General features: G+C 33.5%; 1 protein-coding gene across 1 annotated transcript in view; it reads left to right on the top strand.

Moving 5' to 3' along the window:
* Positions 1–22,518, top strand: part of LOC145291198 (uncharacterized) — a 72,985-nt gene that overhangs the window by 49,393 nt on the left and 1,074 nt on the right. Inside the window, exons 11-15 of the mRNA XM_080136776.1 lie at positions 1,887–2,023; positions 5,331–5,463; positions 8,543–8,618; positions 14,750–14,800; positions 17,679–17,762. Of these exons, the coding sequence (XP_079992902.1) occupies positions 1,887–2,023; positions 5,331–5,463; positions 8,543–8,618; positions 14,750–14,800; positions 17,679–17,762 (481 nt within the window). The remainder of the gene's footprint in view (positions 1–1,886; positions 2,024–5,330; positions 5,464–8,542; positions 8,619–14,749; positions 14,801–17,678; positions 17,763–22,518) is intronic.

Below are 22,518 nucleotides of genomic sequence, written 5' to 3'. Positions count from 1 at the left end.
GAGGGAGCGGCACTCGTCTGACAAGACGTTGCAATCATCATATATATATATATATATATATATATATATATATATATATGCATGTATGCGTTTTTTGTTGTATTTTCTTTTTTTTGTCTTTTTTCTGAAATAAGACTGCATAATCGAAATTAAGAAATGGTTTCCTTTTTCACATACCCACTATTTTTAAGGTAAAAATAAAAATACATTTCTTTTATTTCTCTTTTCTACACACATGTATATGTTTTTGATATTTGAACAAAATTAAAAACGGCTTCTTTTACATGCTCAAATTTTAAGATTCAAATGACTTGTGTTTTTATTATGTTTAATTGAGTATAAAAATATATATTTATTTTTGAACAGAATTAAAAATGAACCAGAAGGATTTCCCCCATTATGTAAAAATAGGGGTGGGGGTGTTGCAATATTTTCGATTCATAATGGGGGTATGGTCCCTCACAGTTGGGAGATTCTATTTATAAACGATGCTACTAGGAACTGACGAATCAAATTAATTCACGTTCTGCTAGCAACCAATCAGAAACCAGAATTGTTCCATAAAAATTAAACCTTTTTTAGCAACCTTGCACATACTTTTCCTGTGTCAACACGAGAAATATCATTGGCTGCAAAATTATAATGTCTGAAACCTGTACAGAACAGCTGTTTACTAAGAATTCGTCATCTCTAGGACTTGTATAGAATAACTACCCATCGGAAACTTTTCTGAAACTAAAACATGGCTTCCAACTCAAGAGAAAGGTTAGAATTTTGAAAAGATCTCTCTGTTGTAATGCATGAGAAGGAGCGGGTGAATGTCTAGCATCCAGTAGAATGCTTTATCTCAGCTCGAACATAATGCTAAGAAAATTTTAAAATAAAAGCTACCAATGATCTGCTTGTCCTACGTATTGAGACTTCTGCTAACAATGGATAAAAATAACAGAATTGAGGGAGATATGTATGAATATGACAACAAAAGAGAAAGAAAAAAACAAACTCCTGACTAATCAAGGATGGATCATTAGCATAGGATGATGATGATGATGCTTATCCTGGATTAAATGTCCTCTCAGTGGTGATGCGGATGTTGCTGTTGAGCATCATTCATACATTTTCATATGACTCTGATGATGTTGACATTTGTTTCCCCAACATCTTTTTAGTTAGAATTCTTTTGTAGAAACATGTTGGGTACTTATCGGAAGAAGCATGTGAAGGTTGCCAACATCCATAAGTGAAAGTGTTTCTGTGGAACAGCCTGAATTCCAACTTGGCACACTCAGGTTTTCAATCCACGTCATTAACCCCTTAGATACCATCACCTCACTGATGCTGATGTATGGATCAGTTGTGTCGTTGGCGTTTTGTCACTGGGATCTGTTGCTTTTAACATAGCTGCGGTAGATATTGATAATGATGATGTTATTACTGTGATGCTGCTGATGATGGTTGGGTTAAGATATGATTAAATTGTTGGTAGAAATGAGCCACTGTAGTTGCTGTGATGATGATATGTGCTGCATAATCATGTTGACGATGTATATGCTCTCCGCTTATCTCGGCATTGTTTTCAGTCATCCTCGACTTCTCCTTGCCACTAGACTCAAGCAGTGCCGATTCAGGAGAGGTGTGGTTGAGGATTGCGCAACCCTTGCATCACAATTATACGTGCAACTTCCCCTACAGGGGGTATCCTTTGTCTTTTGAGACTGAACAGAGGCATCAAATGATAATAGCAGTCGTTGTTGGCGAACTGTAAACGTAAGAGTATGAGCTGCAACTGCTGTCATTTTGTAGTGTATTGATGCATATTTATTTGTTTTTGTTTTGTTTTTTGTACAACAAAATTTTCCTTGTTTTCCTTTCTTTTTCTTTTACAGAGACGAAATCTCCTGATAATCCTGAAGATTATTTGCAACCTGACAAAGGCAAAAATGTTACTTATTGTATTTGGAATTTTGGTGACCTTCGTTTGTTGGTACGATGTAAATACAGTTCAATCAGGAAAACTAAAAGAGTGAGTTTTGACATTAGTTTTATGTTTGATGATAGGAGGGGTGGGGGGGAGTATGCATTGAATAAGCAATCCAAGTTTGGCAAGAGGCAGGTATTGAAAAATTGATTCAAGTTTAGTTGGAGGTAAATAGAAATTAGATATCCAATCAAAATTTGGTGGGCGGTAGATAAGTATGGAATAAGCAAACAGCATTAGTGGTCCATGTTAAATGGGAGCGATGGATGTATTGAATAAGAGATTCAAGTTGTAGGTATGTATTGAATATGCTATTCAAGTTTAGTGGGAGCAACTGAAGTATTGAATAAGTGATCCAAGTTAAATGGGAGCGACTGAGGTATTGAGCAAGCGATCCAATGGAGGTATTTAATAAGTGATTCAAATTTATTTGGAGTGATGGCGGTATTGAATAAGTGATCCAAGTTTTGTTAGAACTAGGTAGGTATTGAATAAGTGATCCAAATGAAAGTATTAAATAAGCGATCCAGATTTAGTTGAAGTGATGGATGTATTGAATAAGCGATCCAAGTCCAAATCCAATATGATTTACTACATTCAATTCAAAATAACCTTGTTGTCTCTTGTTGAAAATATGAAGAAAATTTAGTTATTGCCCCTTTGTATAATGGAATATTCAGAATGGTGGCGCTTGTGTATAATTTGTACAGTTCTAGTATTGTTCAATAAAAATTCACTTTGTGTTAAGCAGCATTTGATTATATAAGTTTAGTGCTTAGGACACATGGACTCTTGGATGTTAGTAGGGATTTAGTCAATTTTGAAAACTGATTTAAGTGCTTGTATTTGAAATATTGTTAATATATTGTGTGAAAACACGTTTCAAGATTAAGATCAAAGTTGGACTTTGAATTGTCTCGATTTACTTGCTTCTCTACTAAAGCAGGAGGTTGGATTTTAATGTGGGGAAAATTCAGATCCCCAAAAAGGAGCATAATGGATTGGGATAAAATTAAAATTGCCTCCATGTAGAAAGGTTTCTCCTTCATTAGCCAAGGACCAAAAAAAAAAACTAATTTTAATTGTAACTGAAACACCATAAAACTGCAAAATGTATTAATTTTATTATTTAGATTCTTCAGATTATTTTTCTCATCTTTTTTTTTTTTTATTTTTTTTTACTTGGGAGTTATCACTTATCAAGGCCTGAAGGCCACTTGAGGATAAAGGTTAATGTATGTAAGGTGGTAGTGTGGTAATCGTTAATGGTATAAATTGGGTAGAATTTGATTATTTATGAGGACGGCTCAACAAGAACTTGTTTACATTGGTTTTGAAGGCTAACATGTTGTATTCAACTGGGAAGCAGGACAGTGGAACAGTGTTCCACAGGCGGGCAGTTCATGGAATCTGCATTTAGATTTAGTCACAGATAAAGAGTGGGGGAAATAGTTTATAGTAGTTGTAGCTAGTTGAGTGTTTTCTGTGAAAGATTTGCTAGGGGTACCATAGATTGGAGTTCAGTCGAGCACTTGCCATGTAAATAACGATAGAGCAGAGACAGGCTCACAACTTTTCTTCTGTGGGAAAAGAGGTTGCAGGGAAGAGAAAACCTACTAGTTTCAAAGCCAGTTTTTTAACTTTATCAAGGTTGGATAAGGCTCACCGAGCAGCTCCTGCCCAAATGTGGCAACAGTACTCCATTTTAGGGTATACCTTGCTCTTATACAAATAGAGGATTGCACTGACAGGGAGATACTTCTGGAGCGGTAGAGTGATCCAACCATTTTTCCAGCGATCTTGGTGATGTATGTTTTATTTCAGATTAGGAGGGAAGGTCAGGGTTAGTCCTAGAAGCTTGTCAAGATATTGAGCTTCCCAAGATGAGAGCCATTCATTTCAATTGGGTTGTGATGGGGGTCAGAGCGATTATGATATTATCTTCTATCTATATAAATAAAATGAACTCATTTTTTCCCGTCGGATTTTGACCTTAATAGGATTAAAAATCAAGATATTTCATGTAAATACATTATGCACAAACGGCAGAACAATATCTGAGGTTTGTTATAGGCTTATTAGTTCTCAAATTCCTCGATAATCTTAGATTTCTATACTTTTTCCGCTGAGAAGTCACGGCCAAAATCGGTTAAGATCAATGGAAGTGGTAAAATATTTTCTCTCTTAAAAATTCCTCCTCCCCCTGCCACCACTTAACACCGTTTGGAGATCGTTCACAAGGAACAGTTGAGAAGAGAACACCGGTTTGGCTTCGTAGTTCTATCATGTGAAGTAATTTAAAATCACTAAACTAAGCTGCAGTGCTCTCTGGCGTAGTGGTTAGGGTGCTGGACAATTCACATTATGTTTTCACGTTCGCGCCGACCTACCATAGTGTTTTTTTTTTTTTTTTTTTTTTTCCTAAACAACTGGAATGGACTTTTCTTGGTGGCCGAACTGTTAACGTTGCAGATGGTTTTTTTTTTTTTTTTTTTTTTTCACACTTTATTTTCCTACTTTTACTCATGACTCCGGGTTTGATCCTTCCTACTTACCTACCATAACATTTTTTAAACCCCCCCCCCCCGTCCCGGAAACAAACACTCGGGCAACGCCGGGTACCCCCGCTAGTTGATGAATAAAAGAAAGAAGTTTTTGTTCTTTTTTTTTTCCAACACACCATAGTCATTAGAAACGTCTGATTCGTTTATGAAGCAGAGCATTGAATTATTTCCACTTTTGCATTAATTTAGGTTCATGCTGATGTGATATCATGCAAGAAACTATATGTAATAACGCTCTCTGTGAAAATTTCTGAACTCTTACTTTTGGTTGCTTAAGTAAACAGGTGTGGAAAAGAAGGGAGATAAGTCAGTTTGTCTTACGGATTTTTGCATGACAAACTGACTTATCTCCCCTAATAGAAGAAACGTTTTGGTGCTTATTCATTTATGCTACCGTGCTATTTTTTTAATTCAATTTTTAACTTTTACAATATTTTTTTTTATTAAATTTTAAGGTGAAAGTGCAGAATAGTTACAAAACACCCCCCTCACCATGTTAAGAACGGCTTTCTAAATAATGTTATTATTACATCATGGTAACACAAGTTCATAAGTACCAACTTTTTTTGTTAATTTAAGAAACTAAAGCTTGTTAATTCAACAAATTTTAATTTTACTTATGATTATATTTCTACTTGATCATTTTTCGGAATTTTTAGAATGATACATAATTACGTACTATGATTTTTATTTCAAATAATTTTTACTTTTTTTTAGAAATCGCCTATAATGCACATGCACCAAAAATTAGTTTAAAATACTAAATTTGTTTTTCTTTTTCTCTGCAGAGAAAAGATTTTGTGTACATGATGCCAAAATTGGAATACCAGGTGGGATTCGGCTATGAACAGACGACACTGAGTGAAGCAAGTACAATGTGGATATCCTCGTTGGTCAGGCATAATTGTTTTATAGATAGAAGTAAGAAAAATTTCATCAAGGTGATATAATACCTATATACAAAGTATAGTTGAGGTAAAAATGCAGAATAGTTAACAATCAAGAAATCATTAACAAAAAGAAACAAATAACTTATACCAAACACAGTAGAATTTAATTGTCTACCAGTTTGTATATTTTTAATGCCCTGAAACTGCTCTTTAAATTTTTTTTTTATTTCAAAATTTTATTTTGTTCAAAACTTTTAAAAATTTCTTTTAACTGTGTTTTGTTAATTTCTTGCTGAAAAGACACTAAAAAATTAGGTATCTACACTAACCCTATAGCTGGGGGTTTTGCTTTTCACTCGGCCTTATGATTAGTGGTAGAATAAGTCATTTTTTAGTATCTTGTCAGCATGACCCTCCTTCTCTCAACAGTTAAGTGACATCTGGGCAGCTATTTTGTTTTTTTTGTTTTTGTTTTTTTTTATTACATTTTCACCCCAAACAAGGCACATTGCCACTTTGGTGTAGGGGGCTACTATCAGGGTCAGCAACTACTGGGGAACTATGTTGGGATTTGGGCAGCAAGATGTCAGTTCACGTTACACTTGAACTTCTGCATGTCAGTACAGTTAGGGAAGCAGGGACCTGGAATGGAATTCCAGAGTCTAGCGGTTCTGGGGAAAAAACTACTGGAGTAGAAAGATCTTTTACATCTAGGGATCTCTACTGTGTGGGGGTGGGATTTAGCTGCCTGTCGTGTTTGTCGAAGGTGTCTACGTCGTGGGGGCACAAGTGTCTGCAATTCGTCAGAGCATTCACCATTAAAATACTTGTAGAACAGGTAGAGGGATGCAACGTTTCGTCGATGCGACAGAGGCTGAAGCTTAGATGCCAGTTCAGGGCCTATCAGATTGGCGACTCTTTTTTTAACCTTGTCTAGGAGCAAGAGACTAGCAGCAGATGCACCAGCCCAAATGTGACAACAATACTCCATACATGGGCGAATGGTGGCCTTATAGAGATACAGGATACTTTCAGGTGTCAGTAGTTTTCTAGCATGGTAGAGAGAGCCTACCTTTTTCGCAGCGGCCCTGGCAATGTTTTCAATATAATTGTTCCAACTCATGTTTCCTGTGAACGTTAGGCCAAGCAGATTGAAAGATGTACTTTCAGACTGGGAGTCACTGGCCATTGCTATTGGTGACAGAGATGGTTTCTTGTAATTATTGAATGAAACCAGTTTAGTCTTGACAGCATTGAATATGACCATCCATTTATTGTGTTTTGATTAGCCATTTTTTTGTAAAAATAAAAAAAATTTTCTATAGGATAGAACTGAACTATCACAAGAACGTACATATCCTCGACAAACCCACTTAGCAACAAAATCTTACCCCTTCACTGTTGAGTTCCTTAAATGCCAGAAAGCTTTCTATTCTAATAGTTTCTTCCTTTGAACAGCTAGACTTTGGAATTCTCATCTTGCTACCTTCATAATACATTAAAAGAATAATCATGAAATACATTCTTATCAATGCTTCAAGGAAAATCTTCAGTGATGCACAGCCCTTATTGCCGATTTTGAGTTTTGCATCATATTTACTCGGACATCATAACTTTCTCAACCACTAATAGCTATGGAAGCACTTCCTTCAAACTCCTCTACTTAACATTTACAGAGAACATGAATTGGAACAGATACATTGAGGGCATTGCCAAGGCTGCTGTGAAGAAGGTAGGCTTTTTCTACCGTGCTAGAAGGTTACTTATGCCTGAGAGTATCCTGTACCTCCACAAGGCCACCATTCATGCATATATGGAGTATTGCTGCCACATTTGGGCTGATGCATCTGCTACTAGTCTCTCCCTCTTAGAGTTCAAAAGAGATTTACCAACCTAATAGGCCGCACACTGTCAGCTAGGCTTCAACCTCTGGTTACATACTTCTGCCTATTTTACAAGTATTTTAATGGTAGGCATTCTGACGAACTTCAAACCTTTGTACCCCCTTGATATAAATACCCTTGACAAACCTAACAAGCAGCAAAATCCCACCCCTACACAGTAGATATCCCTAAATGCCAGAAAGCCTTCTTCTCTAATAGTTTCTTCCTTCAAACTGCTAGACTTTGGAATTCCATTCTGGGTCCCTTCTTCCCAGACTATTGACATGCAGAAGTTCAAATGTAATGTAAACCGACATCTTGTTGCTCAACCCCCTACATAGTATATCTGTAAAGTATGTCTCAGATAGTAGTCCCCTACACCAAAGTAGCACTTTGCATTGTTTGGAGTGAAAATGAAATAGAAAAATACATATTTAAATATATATATATATATAGTCATCCACATACAGTACTGTTTCGCTGTTTCACAGCTCATCAGTGCGGCTAGACAGGCAACTACCTCAAGCCAGGATTGAAACCCGACCGTTTACACGGCAGTCAAGGCTTCTAACCATTACGCTATTGGCGGCTGCTTGAACGAGTAGTGAGTTTAACGATGTTTTGATATCGTCCGAAATACCTCCGCTCGATTTGTTTACACAAAGAGCGTCGCTTATATGCTAATGGTAATTCGTTTTTCACATCTCAATATGCTCAACTCAAGGTGAGGAGCACTATAGTCATCCACATACAGTACTGTTTAGCTGTTTCACAGCTCATCAGTGCGGCTAGACATATATATATATATATATATATTTAAATATGTATTTTTCTATTGCATTCTATTAAATATGTATGAATAAAAAATCAATACGGAAAATATATGAATGTTTATATCTTTTCTGTATTTATTTTTTGTGTGTTGACGTGTAGGAATACAAAAAGTCTTTTGAGAAAACAAGAATGTTTCCTTCAATATATATATATATATATATATAGTCATCCACATACAGTACGATTTTGCTGTATCGCAGCTCATCAGTATGGCTAGATAGGCAACTACCTCAAGCCAGGATATATATACATATATATATATATATATATATGTTATCTAATACGTAATATATGTAATTTAAAAAGCATTAGTTTTGCAATAAAATTGATTTAACATCTTAAGAAATCATATGTAAATGTGTTTTTTAAATTTATTTTTTTTTTTTTTTTTAGTTCGCATTAATGCTTTCACCTCGGATATTATGATGGAAGAAATGCTTTCTTTTAAGCAAATAAGTCAACTATATAAGTAAGTAGATTCCGTTTTTTTTTGCCTTTCTTTCATGTAGCTGTCGTTATGTAACATTGTTCGTGATTGTTTAGTGGTCAGGACCACTGTTGTGTGTCTTGCTCTTAACAGTATCAATAGAAACAGATAGTTTCTTGGTGTGACCTTGTCGTAGAGACGTTTCTGTAAATATTATTTCATCCTGGCACACGGCACCAGCTCCCAATGTTTTAACCAATGAAATGATAAGCACATCGCCTCACATCAATATGATATTTGCTATAATTGGCTGGCAGGTCTGGTCGTCATTACGGACAGCATTTCCATCATTGGCTTTCTTCATAAGAGACTGCTTCGTTGAAAATTGAATGCTACACAAAATAGCAAACAAAGACATTTTTATAAAGATATAGATTTATTTTAACACTGGAGGAGCATATTTAAACTGACCTGACACATGCTGCTAGCTTTGACTTAAAACAATATGATTCAATTCTCTTGTTTTTCACTGAAAGAGAAAAACACAAGCTCAAAATTAAATGTTATTTTGTTTCCCAAGTTGTCATAAGCCAGCAGGTGTGACCTTTTTTCTTTCCGATTCTCTCTCAACTGATCTTGATCACATGGTACAATGAGGAAAAAGGTGGCTGGTTAATTTTAATACATTTAAAACTAAGCTTCTATCTTTACATTATCAACACTCTGATCCCTGTCTGGCATCATTTGAAATGAATGGCTCTCGTCTTGGGGAGGCTCCACATTTTGACAAGCTTCTTGGTTTGATCTTTACTCCTGATCTGAGATGGAACATGTACATTAAATCCGTTGCCAAGGCTGCTGGGAAAATAGTGGAATCATTCTACTGCTCCAATAGATATCTCACTGTTAATGCAATTCTCTATCTGTATAAGAGCCAAGTACGTCCAAGGATGGAGTACTGTTGCCATATCTGGGCAGGAGCCACTTCTAGCAGCTCATCCTGCCTTGACAGAGTACAAAATAGACTTTGCAGTCTAGTGGGAAATTCCCTTTTCTCTTCCCTGCAGCCTCTTTCCCACAGAAGAGACGTTGCGAGCCTGTCTCTGCTTTATCATTATTTTTATGGCTCGTCTGAGCTCCAATCTATGATCTTCCCCCTGACTTTTACAAAAGACTTTTCTAGCTGAAACCCCTATCAATTATTTCCCCCACTCTTTATCTATACCTAAATGTAGATTCCATGAACAAAGCTTCTTTCTTAGAACTGCACGCGTGGGACTCTCTTCCGCTTGCCTGCTTTCCAACTGACTACAATATGGACGTCTTCAAGTCCAACGTAAACAAGTTGAGCCGTCCCCTTTAGTAATCCAATTTACCAAATTTCCTCTACTAGCAATTACTAAGATATTTTCCCATTGACTACTGTACACTCATTAACCCTTATCCTTGAGTGTCCTCCAGGCCTTGATAATTGGTGACTCCTTTGTAAAACCAAAAAAATCTACACAAAACACCTGTCAATCTCCCACACTGATAGTGTTAACTTTTAGAATGTGTTTGCCTCTGCATGTATCTGCATGTCTCCCCCATAAGTACAGGACAAATTTGCTGAAAGGTTTGTTAATGCTGATGCCTCAGCTCCCCAAAAAGGGAGTTTCCTTATTGTGTCACTTTATGTTTTCATGTCTATGTGTGTTTGAATTCATTGTATATGCCGATACCACTTTAATTGGAAGATGTATTCAAATGGTTTAAATATCTGCTTTTGTTATTTGGATCCTTTTTTTGTTTGTTTGTTTGTTTGTTTTACTGAGTAACCAGTTATTAAGGCAAAATGTCACTCGAGGATAAAGGTTAATGGAATAGATAGATTGTCTAATGTCAGTTGAATGATGAATATTATGAGAGGATTGAAAATAATGAATGAAATTATTCAAATTTGATGATGTATGACACAGTGATTATTGGCGTTAGATTTGAAGATGATCTTGTACTTCTCAGCAAAGCAATCTTGTGATAACGTCTTCTACAGAACCAAAGTTCTTGGGAAAAACTCTGTTTATGTAAATTCAGTTTGATGGTAGGCACACAGAGGAAAAATAAAAGGAAAGTTCTTTGCACTGGTGATAGTATGACAAGGAAGAACCAAAGATTGAATTTCAGTCTATGTAGTGATCAAATTGAATCTCGGTCTATGTAGTGATCAAATTGAATCTCGGTCTATGTAGTGATCAAATTGAATCTCGGTCTATGTAGTGATCAAATTGAATCTCGGTCTATGTAGTGATCAAATTGAATCTCGGTCTATGTAGTGATCAAATTGAATCTCGGTCTATGTAGTGATCAAAATTAAATGCAAATGAGAAGTGCTGGAAGGCATACTATTTGCAATCAGATTAGTTAAGCCTACTATTTTGGTAATTTTTTTTTTACAAGACAGTCACCACTTATCAAGGCCCAAAGACCACTCGAGATTAAGGCTTAATGAATATATGGTTGTCACTGAAACAACAGTATAGTAATTGTTAGTGATTGAAATTGCCTTAAGTGACCTGCTTTTATTTTATTAACATTTTTTCTAGCTATATATATATATATATATATATATATATATATATATTAATAATTGTAATACTCTAATAATCGTCTGGGCTTGCTTGCTCATTTGAATCTTGTCTTTGATGGTCAAGTGATTCCATCTTTGAAAAAAGGGAAGCCAGGTAAATGCGTATGGGTGTAGCTCAGAGGCTAAGGATTGAGGGCAGAGAGCTGTATGTTTTGGTTTTGATTCGAGCTGATGGCACCCAAATCATATATATATATATTAGTTTTAATCTCACTACTATATTTTAGGTTCAATATAATAATAAATACATAATCTACATGAATTAAAATATCATATTTAAGTGTAGCTTATGATTGTGCAATGCTGAGCAGCCTGCTAATATATATATTTAGTCTATTTGTCTGTCTGCTCCACTTTTTCTTGGAAACTAATAGGCTGATCTGGCTGAAATTTTGTATGGGCCTTTGCCAAGATAAAGTTCAGCAAACTAAGTATTGTGGTATCATTTCGATGCACAGTAAGGGATTAATAGCGATTAGTATTTAATGCAAAAATTAGCACAAATTAAACCATATTAAACAATCAATTTGGCATAAAGCACTCTTTGTAAATCAACAGGCTACACCTTTTACTCCTTTTCACCAGACAAAAAGTCTAGTGTTGTATATTTATTTTTGTTTATTTTTTTGACAAAATATGGAATAAAGACCCCAGCTGACTTTACAAAAAAAAAGGACAGATTTCAGTCAAGACCGGTTTAACTTTCACCTTGGCTCGTTCAAGCAGATTTTTGCGACCAGGAGTGCATTTTTTTAAATATATTTACACAACTTTAATTAATCTTTGGATTAATATTTTTATTTAAAATAAAATAAATAAAAAATATAATAATAATAATAATAATGAGTTAATTTTTTCATGGAGAGTGCATTCATATTCTTAAAAAAAAATTTCATAAAACTATATTAACCAAAATTTTGATTGATATTTTTATTTTTAAAAAAATAAATAAAAAGCATAAATAATAATAATGTTGTTTATTTGTGGCCAAGAATATTTTTTTCATGGAGAGTGCATTTATATATTTAGAAAATTTATTTTAACCAAAATTTGGATTGATATTTTTATTTAAAATAAAATAAATAAAAAATATAATAATAATAATAATAATAATGATAATAATAATAATAATAATGATAATAATAATAATGATAATGATAACAATAATAACAATAATAATGATAATAATAACTCTGTTCCGTCTGCCTGCTTCCCTCCGGACTACAACTTGGATGTCTTCAAGTCCAATGTTAACAAATTCCTAATGAACCGCCCCCTTAAGTAAACACTTCAGCAAATCTCCTCACTAACTTAATGTACTTGCAATAACCCTTATCCCTGAGTGGCTTCCGGGCCTTGATAAGTGGTGATTACTGTGTAAAAAAAAAAATAAAATAAAAATAAAAAAATAACAATAATAACAATAATAATAATAATGATAATAATAACAATAATGATAATAATAACAATAATGATAATAATAATGATAATAATAACAAACAAACAAACAAACAATAATAATAATAACAATAATAATAACAATAATGATAATAATAACAATAATAATAACAACAATAATAATAATAACAATAATGATAATAATAATGATAATAATAACAATAATAATAATAATAACAATAATAATAACGATAATAACAACAATAACAATAATAACAACAATAATAATAATAATAACAACAATAATAATAATAATGAAACAAATGTGGCAAAGTGAAGGTTAAAATCTGTTCTTTTCTTAGTGAAGTCAGCTGGGATCCTTATTCCATACTTTGTCCATTTTTTTTAATTCGGTGCATGCCTGTATTTTTTCTTTACTGTCTTACACATGTTTCACAACATGTAACAAAAAATATTGTATTTGGTTTATTTGGCTGCTCTTCAGCAACAATCAAATATTAACAGAAAACACACATAATATTTTAAAACAAAACAATAAGGAATAAATATGATTAAAAAAGCTGAATAAAATTGCTAGTCAAACAAAAAACAAGTTTGTCACAGAAAATGTGTACCTAAAACCAAACAGAACTTCCATGAACAATGTTTCTTTCCAAGAACTTCCGATCTGTGAAACACGTTACTGTGGAAGAGCTTTCCTGCCGACTATGATATGATTGTCCAATGTCAACAAATGTTAAGCCATTCTTTTCAGTAATTAATTTCTCCATTGTTTCCAGTCCTCTTATCATTATTGAAAACATTGCCAGGGCCGCTGCAAAAAAGGTAGGCTCTCTCTACCGTGCTAGAAAACTACTGACACCTGAAAGTATCCTGTATCTCTATAAGGTCACCATTCGCCCATGTATGGAGTATTGTTGTCACATCTGGGCTGGTGCGTCTACTACTAGTCTCTCGCTCCTAGACAAGGTTAAAAAAAGAGTCGCCAATCTGATAGGCCCTGAACTGGTATCTAAGCCTCAGCCTCTGTCCCATCGACGAAACGTTACATCCCTCTGCTTATTCTACAAGTATTTTAATGGTGAATGCTCTGACGAACTGCAGACACTTGTGCCCTCACGACGCAGACACCCTCGACAAACCCGACAGGCAGCTAAATCCCACCCCCACACAGTAGAGATCCCTAGATGTAAAAGATCTTTCTACTCCAGTAGTTTCTTCCCCAGAACCGCTGGATTCTGGAATTCCATTCCAGGATCCTGCTTCCCTAACTGTACTGACATGCAGAAGTTCAAGTGCAACGTGAACCGACATCTTGCTGCCCAAATCCCTACATAGTGCCCCAGTAGTTGCTGACCCTGATAGTAGCCCCCTAAACCAAAGTGGCAATGTGCCTTGTTTGGGGTGAAAATGTAATAAAAAAAAAAAAATACTGTTTCATCATTCAACTTGCAATCTCATTAACCGTTATAGTTTACATTTAGCAATCAATATGTGATTTCAGACTTGACAGACCAACAGAAATGCTCATAGAGATGGATTTAAAAAATTTCTATTTCATATGTGAGCATGACAGACCAATGGACAGAGGCTGTTATAGAGAAGCATTAGTCTGCACATTTATTATTTATAACTTAAGTATGACAGACCAAGAATTGCTATTTTAAACTTAAGCATGACAGATCAATAATTCCTATTTCACACTTAAGCATGACAAACTAATAATTGCTATTTAAAACTTAATCATAACAGATCAATAATCACTATTTGAAACTTAATAATTACTATTTGAAACTTTAGCATGACAGATCAAAATATGATATTTGAAACTTTAACATGACAGACCAATAATTGTTATTTGAAACTTCACAGACCAAAAATTCTGTTTCGAACTTTAGCGTGACAGAGCAGCAATTGCTATTTTGTATTTAAGCGTAACAGGCAGATGTTTGAACACATCTATAAATGGAAATTGGATATTTGATTTATGGATATGCAAGTATTTTGTTGACATAAATTTTTGTAATTTTAATTCAAAAATTTATAAGAATGTCATTCTATCATTTGTCTTGATTTTATTTGCATCAAATATTTTTTTTTAATTCAATTTTATTTTTATTCGTTCTAGTCCAATCTCAGCAAATGCTTTTATGTACAATTTATTTCGAAGACTTTACAGGTAAGTTTTGTACTCATTGATATCATATCTTCTAAAACAAAAATTTATGATAATAATAACAAAATAAACTAATATAACACCCAAAATAAGAAAAAGCACTCTAAGCACGAACAAGGACATCTCTTAATTCAACACATTCATTAAAAAGGATGAGTCATCTATCTTCGACTTATATATAGCTATCTTCATATATAATATTTTAATTGCAGAAATTCCCCTCTGGAGCAAAGTACTGTAGTTTTGCAACAACAGATGCCATATACAAATTCAATACATCCACCTTAATAGCCATTATCTTATGTACCTTACAACCACCATTTTTGACACTTATAATAATATAACACTGCATTACATCCGATGAGCAACACTATCACAATTGCCACATCTATAGAGGAAGAAGTTCCTATTTTTCTTTCTCAATATTTAGTGCTCTCACCGCTACCAGTTGAGACCGAGCCAAATTTGATATTTTCCTATGATATTGTGCTTGCACCGCCATTAACTGGTTATTACATATCACATCCCTTTTCCATTTTTCAATTCACAAATAATGATGTCTCCCTAGCCTGATTCCATCCATTTGTGATTGGCTGAGCTCTGACCATTTTTATATTCGGGATTAACGATATTCGCATCCTAAACGAACACTAATCTAGCATTTAAATATGGCATCATAATGATACCTATTTTTCCCCTCTCACTACAAAATGTCGACATTAGCACTAAAAACAAACAAAAATACAAACATTAACCGCTCATAAACAGGACATTTAAATACTGATAACCTTAATTACTAAGACAAACATGCACAAGTAAAAAACTTGATATGCATAACGTCTTTTCCGTCTTTGCTTGCACGTCCGGAACACTCACAAAAATGTAAACTTAGCAATGGTTTGGAAAAGTAAACATATACAAAATACCTACATGGCAATATTTCCTCCACAAAAAAAAAACAATGTTTTCCTTAGTTTTTTTTTTTTTTTTTTTTTTGCCATTTATTATTCCGGCTGACAATTTCATATTTTACGCCAATTACCTATGCTACAGTTTATGTAAATTTCATTGCCTATCGAAACACTCATTTGTTTTATACTTGTGTTTTCGTCAATTTTGAATTCTGTCGAGTATTTCATTTAATTTTTTTTACCAGACTGATTCTTGAAATTGCATACACGTTAAATGTTCTCTTTTTTTTTTTTTTTGTGCGAGGTAAATTTTTACATTAAGTCCATCTCTACAATTTTCCACATAAAACTGGAAATTTGTTTAATACTATCGGTGGAAGAGTTAAAAAGAAGAAAAACACGTGAACAACAAATGGAAACAGCTACCACGGATTTTGATCATTCTAAACAGTCCATAATCCCTAACTCCTAAAATTCTGTTTTTACTCTCTACTATTATTCTAATGCACCATTTTTCGTAATTTTATTAATTCATATTGGTTTACACATTCCCTTAATTGCATTTTTTAGATTAAAATAGTATCTGCAGGTTATCTAAACTAGCACTTATCACCAGTGAAAGTCAGATTATTTCATTTCGGCCATGGCCGCCAGTGTCCGCAATTGTTCAAGGACGACAATGGCCACCAACAATAACCATAGTTTACTTTTTTACAAAGGGAGGTGGGGTGGGTGGGAGCAGGCTTCCACCAAGCAATGCCGGTTAACAAATCCTACTAGTATATGTATGTATATAATTATATATATATATACATGTCAGTGGATAATTATATTTTAAAAATAATATATATATATATATATATATATAACTCTGTGAACCTTGCTTGCATCTTGTCTATCACAATTGGGCAATTCCATCTTTTAAAAAAAAGAATGACAGGTGAATATATATATGTGTGTGTGGGGGGGGGCATGGCTTAAAGGCTAAAGAATAAGGGTGAAGAGTTGTATGTTCTAGTTTCAATTCTAGCTGATCACACCCAGGTAATATATATATATATATATATATATATATATATATATATATATATATTAGTTTTGATCTCCCTACTATACATTAGGTTTAATATAATATATAATTGATAGAGGATTGTCTCTATAATAATAAATACTCAATCAACCAGATGTAGCTCAGAGTAAATAATGGATTAATGTTGTTCTTTTAAATTGCTTTCATTATTACAACCACAAAGAATAGATCAACATCTCTATGATAATAATTTCTATTGACAATACTACAGAGACACCACTCCACTACCTATTGAGCTGACTACTCACAAATAGTGTTGATATATTTAATCAGAACTTTTCAAGATATTGTAATCAGAAAAACTTGTGAATAATTTCCAATGCCAAAAACGATTCTTTTAATTGTTTATTTTTTGCTTTTTTTTATTTTTGTTTAAAACTAATTTGTCATTGCTATTACTAACGATAAAATGATGAATATTTAATGTTTTTAAATGACCAGTAAAACTAACATCTATAGAGCATCTTCCCTCACTCTGAGTGTATTTTTACATTTGCAAAAATATCTGCACATATCACATGAGGTTTTACGGTAATTTAGAAATTAAAAAGAAAACAAAAAAATTAGTTAAATATTTAAAAAGAATCGGAATCGGTCATAGTATCAAAATCAGAAAATCATCAGAAAAATCAACAGAATCAGGAAAAATATTGGAATCAACCCACCATTACATATAATGTGTCAGAAACAACTGTGTTTGTATTAATAAGATGACGACAGACAAACAGTTTATGAGTGACATGTAACATTACAAGAAGTAATAATAAAAATAATAATAATAATAAGCATATAAAGTGTTTAAATAAAAATTTTCTTTATTTAAATTAATGTACAAAAATTTGATGAAAAAATAATTTTTGTTTATGTTTGGATATTTCAGTCTCAAAGCTGGGAGCTATTTAGTTAGCCATAATGCGGGCGAAAAGATGTCTGTTATCAGCCAAGCTATGCCAGAAAACCATCAGTAAGTATCTGAAGCCATCACATCTGTAAAATTCTTCGGTCTTCAAGAAAGTGGTTTGCATGAATGACTAGATGGCTGAATGATTGGGACTTGGTGCCAGTAAGTATACTGAATGGGCAAAAAGAGGAAGAGGAAGAATTTTATGGGTTCGGTTTACAGAATAATTTCTGGTTTTGCTTAATGCTTGATACAAGCTTTGTGATTGCCGCAGTTGAAAGAAGGAAAAGATGGAAGGTGAGCGGATGAAAGTTAAAAGGAAGCTAAAACTGATTAGAAAATTTACAAAAAGGCAAAAAAGAAACGTAATCTTGGAATAATATTCTCACTATTTTGTGGCTGATATGTGCTTTGAAACAGCTATTATATGTACGTAAATGTATGAAAAGATGCTGTTATATCTACCTAGCGGTGAATGCACATTATTATATGTACTTTATGACAAACAGATGGTAATATATGTAACGAGACAAACAGACATACGCTTTTCAGACTGATATGCAAATAGGTATGTCGCACACACATGCACACAAACATTCATCAATAATGCACCAGTTATTTGCCCTTGTCTTGGTTTCTGATTTGTCTGACAGGTAGCATCTCTACTTCCTGTTTTGCATTCTTTATCCCCTTCCATTCTCTGTCTTTCTTTCGTCTGAATCATTGATGTAGATAGAGGCAGTTTCCGTTTGCTTTGACAAGCGATACCTACGTTTTATCTTAAAACGAAGGTACATCCTTTCTCAAGGTAAGAAGACACGTCTACAGCTACATTAACAAACTTTTATCAATAGATGCACATGCATTCACAATGAATTTATTGAAACTTTTCCTGTTCATACATATACACACAACGAACATTACAAGTTAAAAAGTATGCTTATGTGTTAACTTGTTTTTAACTTGTTCATTTAATAAAATATATTCTTTGTATATATTGTAACTCAGTATTTGTTGTCTCATTTTTTTAAGTTGGAGTTTTTGAACTTGCATTATACTTATCTATAACAATGTGTAACCCCGATCTCTACATACATAACTTGAGACAAACCGTTGTTGTTATATGTAACTTGAGACAAACCGTTGCTGTTATATGTAACTTGAGACAAACCGTTGCTGTTATATGTAACTTGAGACAAACTGTTGCTGTTATATGTAACTTGAGACAAACCATTGCTGTTATATGTAACTTGAGACAAACCGTTGCTGTTATATGTAACTTGAGACAAACCGTTGTTGTTATATGTAACTTGAGACAAACCGTTGCTGTTATATGTAACTTGAGACAAACCGTTGCTGTTATATGTAACTTGAGACAAACAGATGTTGTTATATGTAACTTGAGACAAACCGTTGCTGTTATATGTAACTTGAGACAAACCGTTGCTGTTATATGTAACTTGAGACAAACCGTTGCTGTTATATGTAACTTGAGACAAACCGTTGCTGTTATATGTAACTTGAGACAAACCGTTGCTGTTATATGTAACTTGAGACAAACAGATGTTGTTATATGTAACTTGAGACAAACCGTTGCTGTTATATGTAACTTGAGACAAACAGATGTTGTTATATGTAACTTGAGACAAACCGTTGCTGTTATATGTAACTTGAGACAAACCGTTGCTGTTATATGTAACTTGAGACAAACCGTTGCTGTTATATGTAACTTGAGACAAACAGATGTTGTTATATGTAACTTGAGACAAACCGTTGCTGTTATATGTAACTTGAGACAAACCGTTGCTGTTATATGTAACTTGAGACAAACCGTTGCTGTTATATGTAACTTGAGACAAACCGTTGCTGTTATATGTAACTTGAGACAAACCGTTGCTGTTATATGTAACTTGAGACAAACCGTTGCTGTTATATGTAACTTGAGACAAACAGATGTTGTTATATGTAACTTGAGACAAACCGTTGCTGTTATATGTAACTTGAGACAAACCGTTGCTGTTATATGTAACTTGAGACAAACCGTTGCTGTTATATGTAACTTGAGACAAACCGTTGCTGTTATATGTAACTTGAGACAAACCGTTGCTGTTATATGTAACTTGAGACAAACCGTTGCTGTTATATGTAACTTGAGACAAACAGTTGCTGTTATATGTAACTTGAGACAAACCGTTGCTGTTATATGTAACTTGAGACAAACCGTTGCTGTTATATGTAACTTGAGACAAACCGTTGCTGTTATATGTAACTTGAGACAAACAGATGTTGTTATATGTAACTTGAGACAAACAGATGTTGTTATATGTAACTTGAGACAAACAGATGTTGTTATATGTAACTTGAGACAAACAGATGTTGTTATATGTAACTTGAGACAAACCGTTGCTGTTATATGTAACTTGAGACAAACAGATGTTGTTATATGTAACTTGAGACAAACCGTTGCTGTTATATGTAACTTGAGACAAACAGATGTTGTTATATGTAACTTGAGACAAACCGTTGCTGTTATATGTAACTTGAGACAAACCGTTGCTGTTATATGTAACTTGAGACAAACCGTTGCTGTTATATGTAACTTGAGACAAACCGTTGCTGTTATATGAAACTTGAGACAAACAGATGTTGTTATATGTAACTTGAGACAAACAGATGTTGTTATATGTAACTTCAGACAAACCGTTGCTGTTATATGTAACTTGAGACAAACAGATGTTGTTATATGTAACTTGAGACAAACCGTTGCTGTTATATGTAACTTGAGACAAACCGTTGCTGTTATATGTAACTTGAGACAAACCGTTGCTGTTATATGTAACTTGAGACAAACCGTTGCTGTTATATGTAACTTGAGACAAACCGTTGCTGTTATATGTAACTTGAGACAAACAGATGTTGTTATATGTAACTTGAGACAAACCGTTGCTGTTATATGTAACTTGAGACAAACCGTTGCTGTTATATGTAACTTGACACAAACCGTTGCTGTTATAAGTAACTTGAGACAAACAGATGTTGTTATATGTAACTTGAGACAAACAGATGTTGTTATATGTAACTTGAGACAAACAGATGTTGTTATATGTAACTTGACACAAACCGTTGCTGTTATATGTAACTTGACACAAACCGTTGCTGTTATATGTAACTTGAGACAAACAGATGTTGTTATATGTAACTTGAGACAAACAGATGTTGTTATATGTAACTTGAGACAAACAGATGTTGTTATATGTATGTTGAGACAAACAGATGTTGTTATATGTAACTTGAGACAAACAGATGTTGTTATATGTAACTTGAGACAAACAGATGTTGTTATATGTATGTTGAGACAAACAGATGTTGTTATATGTATGTTGAGACAAACAGATGTTGTTATATGTATGTTGAGACAAACAGATGTTGTTATATGTAACTTGAGACAAACAGATGTTGTTATATGTAACTTGAGACAAACAGATGTTGTTATATGTAACTTGAGACAAACAGATGTTGTTATATGTATGTTGAGACAAACAGATGTTGTTATATGTAACTTGAGACAAACAGATGTTGTTATATGTAACTTGAGACAAACAGATGTTGTTATATGTATGTTGAGACAAACAGATGTTGTTATATGTAACTTGAGACAAACAGATGTTGTTATATGTAACTTGAGACAAACAGATGTTGTTATATGTAACTTGAGACAAACAGATGTTGTTATATGTAACTTGAGACAAACAGATGTTGTTATATGTAACTTGAGACAAACAGATGTTGTTATATGTAACTTGAGACAAACAGATGTTGTTATATGTATGTTGAGACAAACAGATGTTGTTATATGTAACTTGAGACAAACAGATGTTGTTATATGTAACTTGAGACAAACAGATGTTGTTATATGTATGTTGAGACAAACAGATGTTGTTATATGTAACTTGAGACAAACAGATGTTGTTATATGTAACTTGAGACAAACAGATGTTGTTATATGTAACTTGAGACAAACAGATGTTGTTATATGTAACTTGAGACAAACAGATGTTGTTATATGTAACTTGAGACAAACAGATGTTGTTATATGTAACTTGAGACAAACAGATGTTGTTATATGTAACTTGAGACAAACAGATGTTGTTATATGTAACTTGAGACAAACAGATGTTGTTATATGTAACTTGAGACAAACAGATGTTGTTATATGTAACTTGAGACAAACAGATGTTGTTATATGTAACTTGAGACAAACAGATGTTGTTATATGTAACTTGAGACAAACAGATGTTGTTATATGTAACTTGAGACAAACAGATGTTGTTATATGTATGTTGAGACAAACAGATGTTGTTATATGTAACTTGAGACAAACAGATGTTGTTATATGTAACTTGAGACAAACAGATGTTGTTATATGTATGTTGAGACAAACAGATGTTGTTATATGTAACTTGAGACAAACAGATGTTGTTATATGTAACTTGAGACAAACAGATGTTGTTATATGTAACTTGAGACAAACAGATGTTGTTATATGTAACTTGAGACAAACAGATGTTGTTATATGTAACTTGAGACAAACAGATGTTGTTATATGTAACTTGAGACAAACAGATGTTGTTATATGTAACTTGAGACAAACAGATGTTGTTATATGTAACTTGAGACAAACAGATGTTGTTATATGTAACTTGAGACAAACAGATGTTGTTATATGTATGTTGAGACAAACTGAGTACAATAAAATTAAATTTTATTAACATTCTGCTATTCTGAAGAATATCGGAATTAATTTAAGATTTTTAATAAT

The sequence above is a fragment of the Euprymna scolopes genome, chromosome 12 (genome assembly GCF_053919585.1).
Source record: "Euprymna scolopes isolate OS-2025 chromosome 12, ASM5391958v1, whole genome shotgun sequence".
Classification (NCBI taxonomy): domain Eukaryota; kingdom Metazoa; phylum Mollusca; class Cephalopoda; order Sepiida; family Sepiolidae; genus Euprymna; species Euprymna scolopes.
Note: the sequence above shows the minus strand (reverse complement) of the source record. Positions and strands in the feature narration are given on the sequence as shown.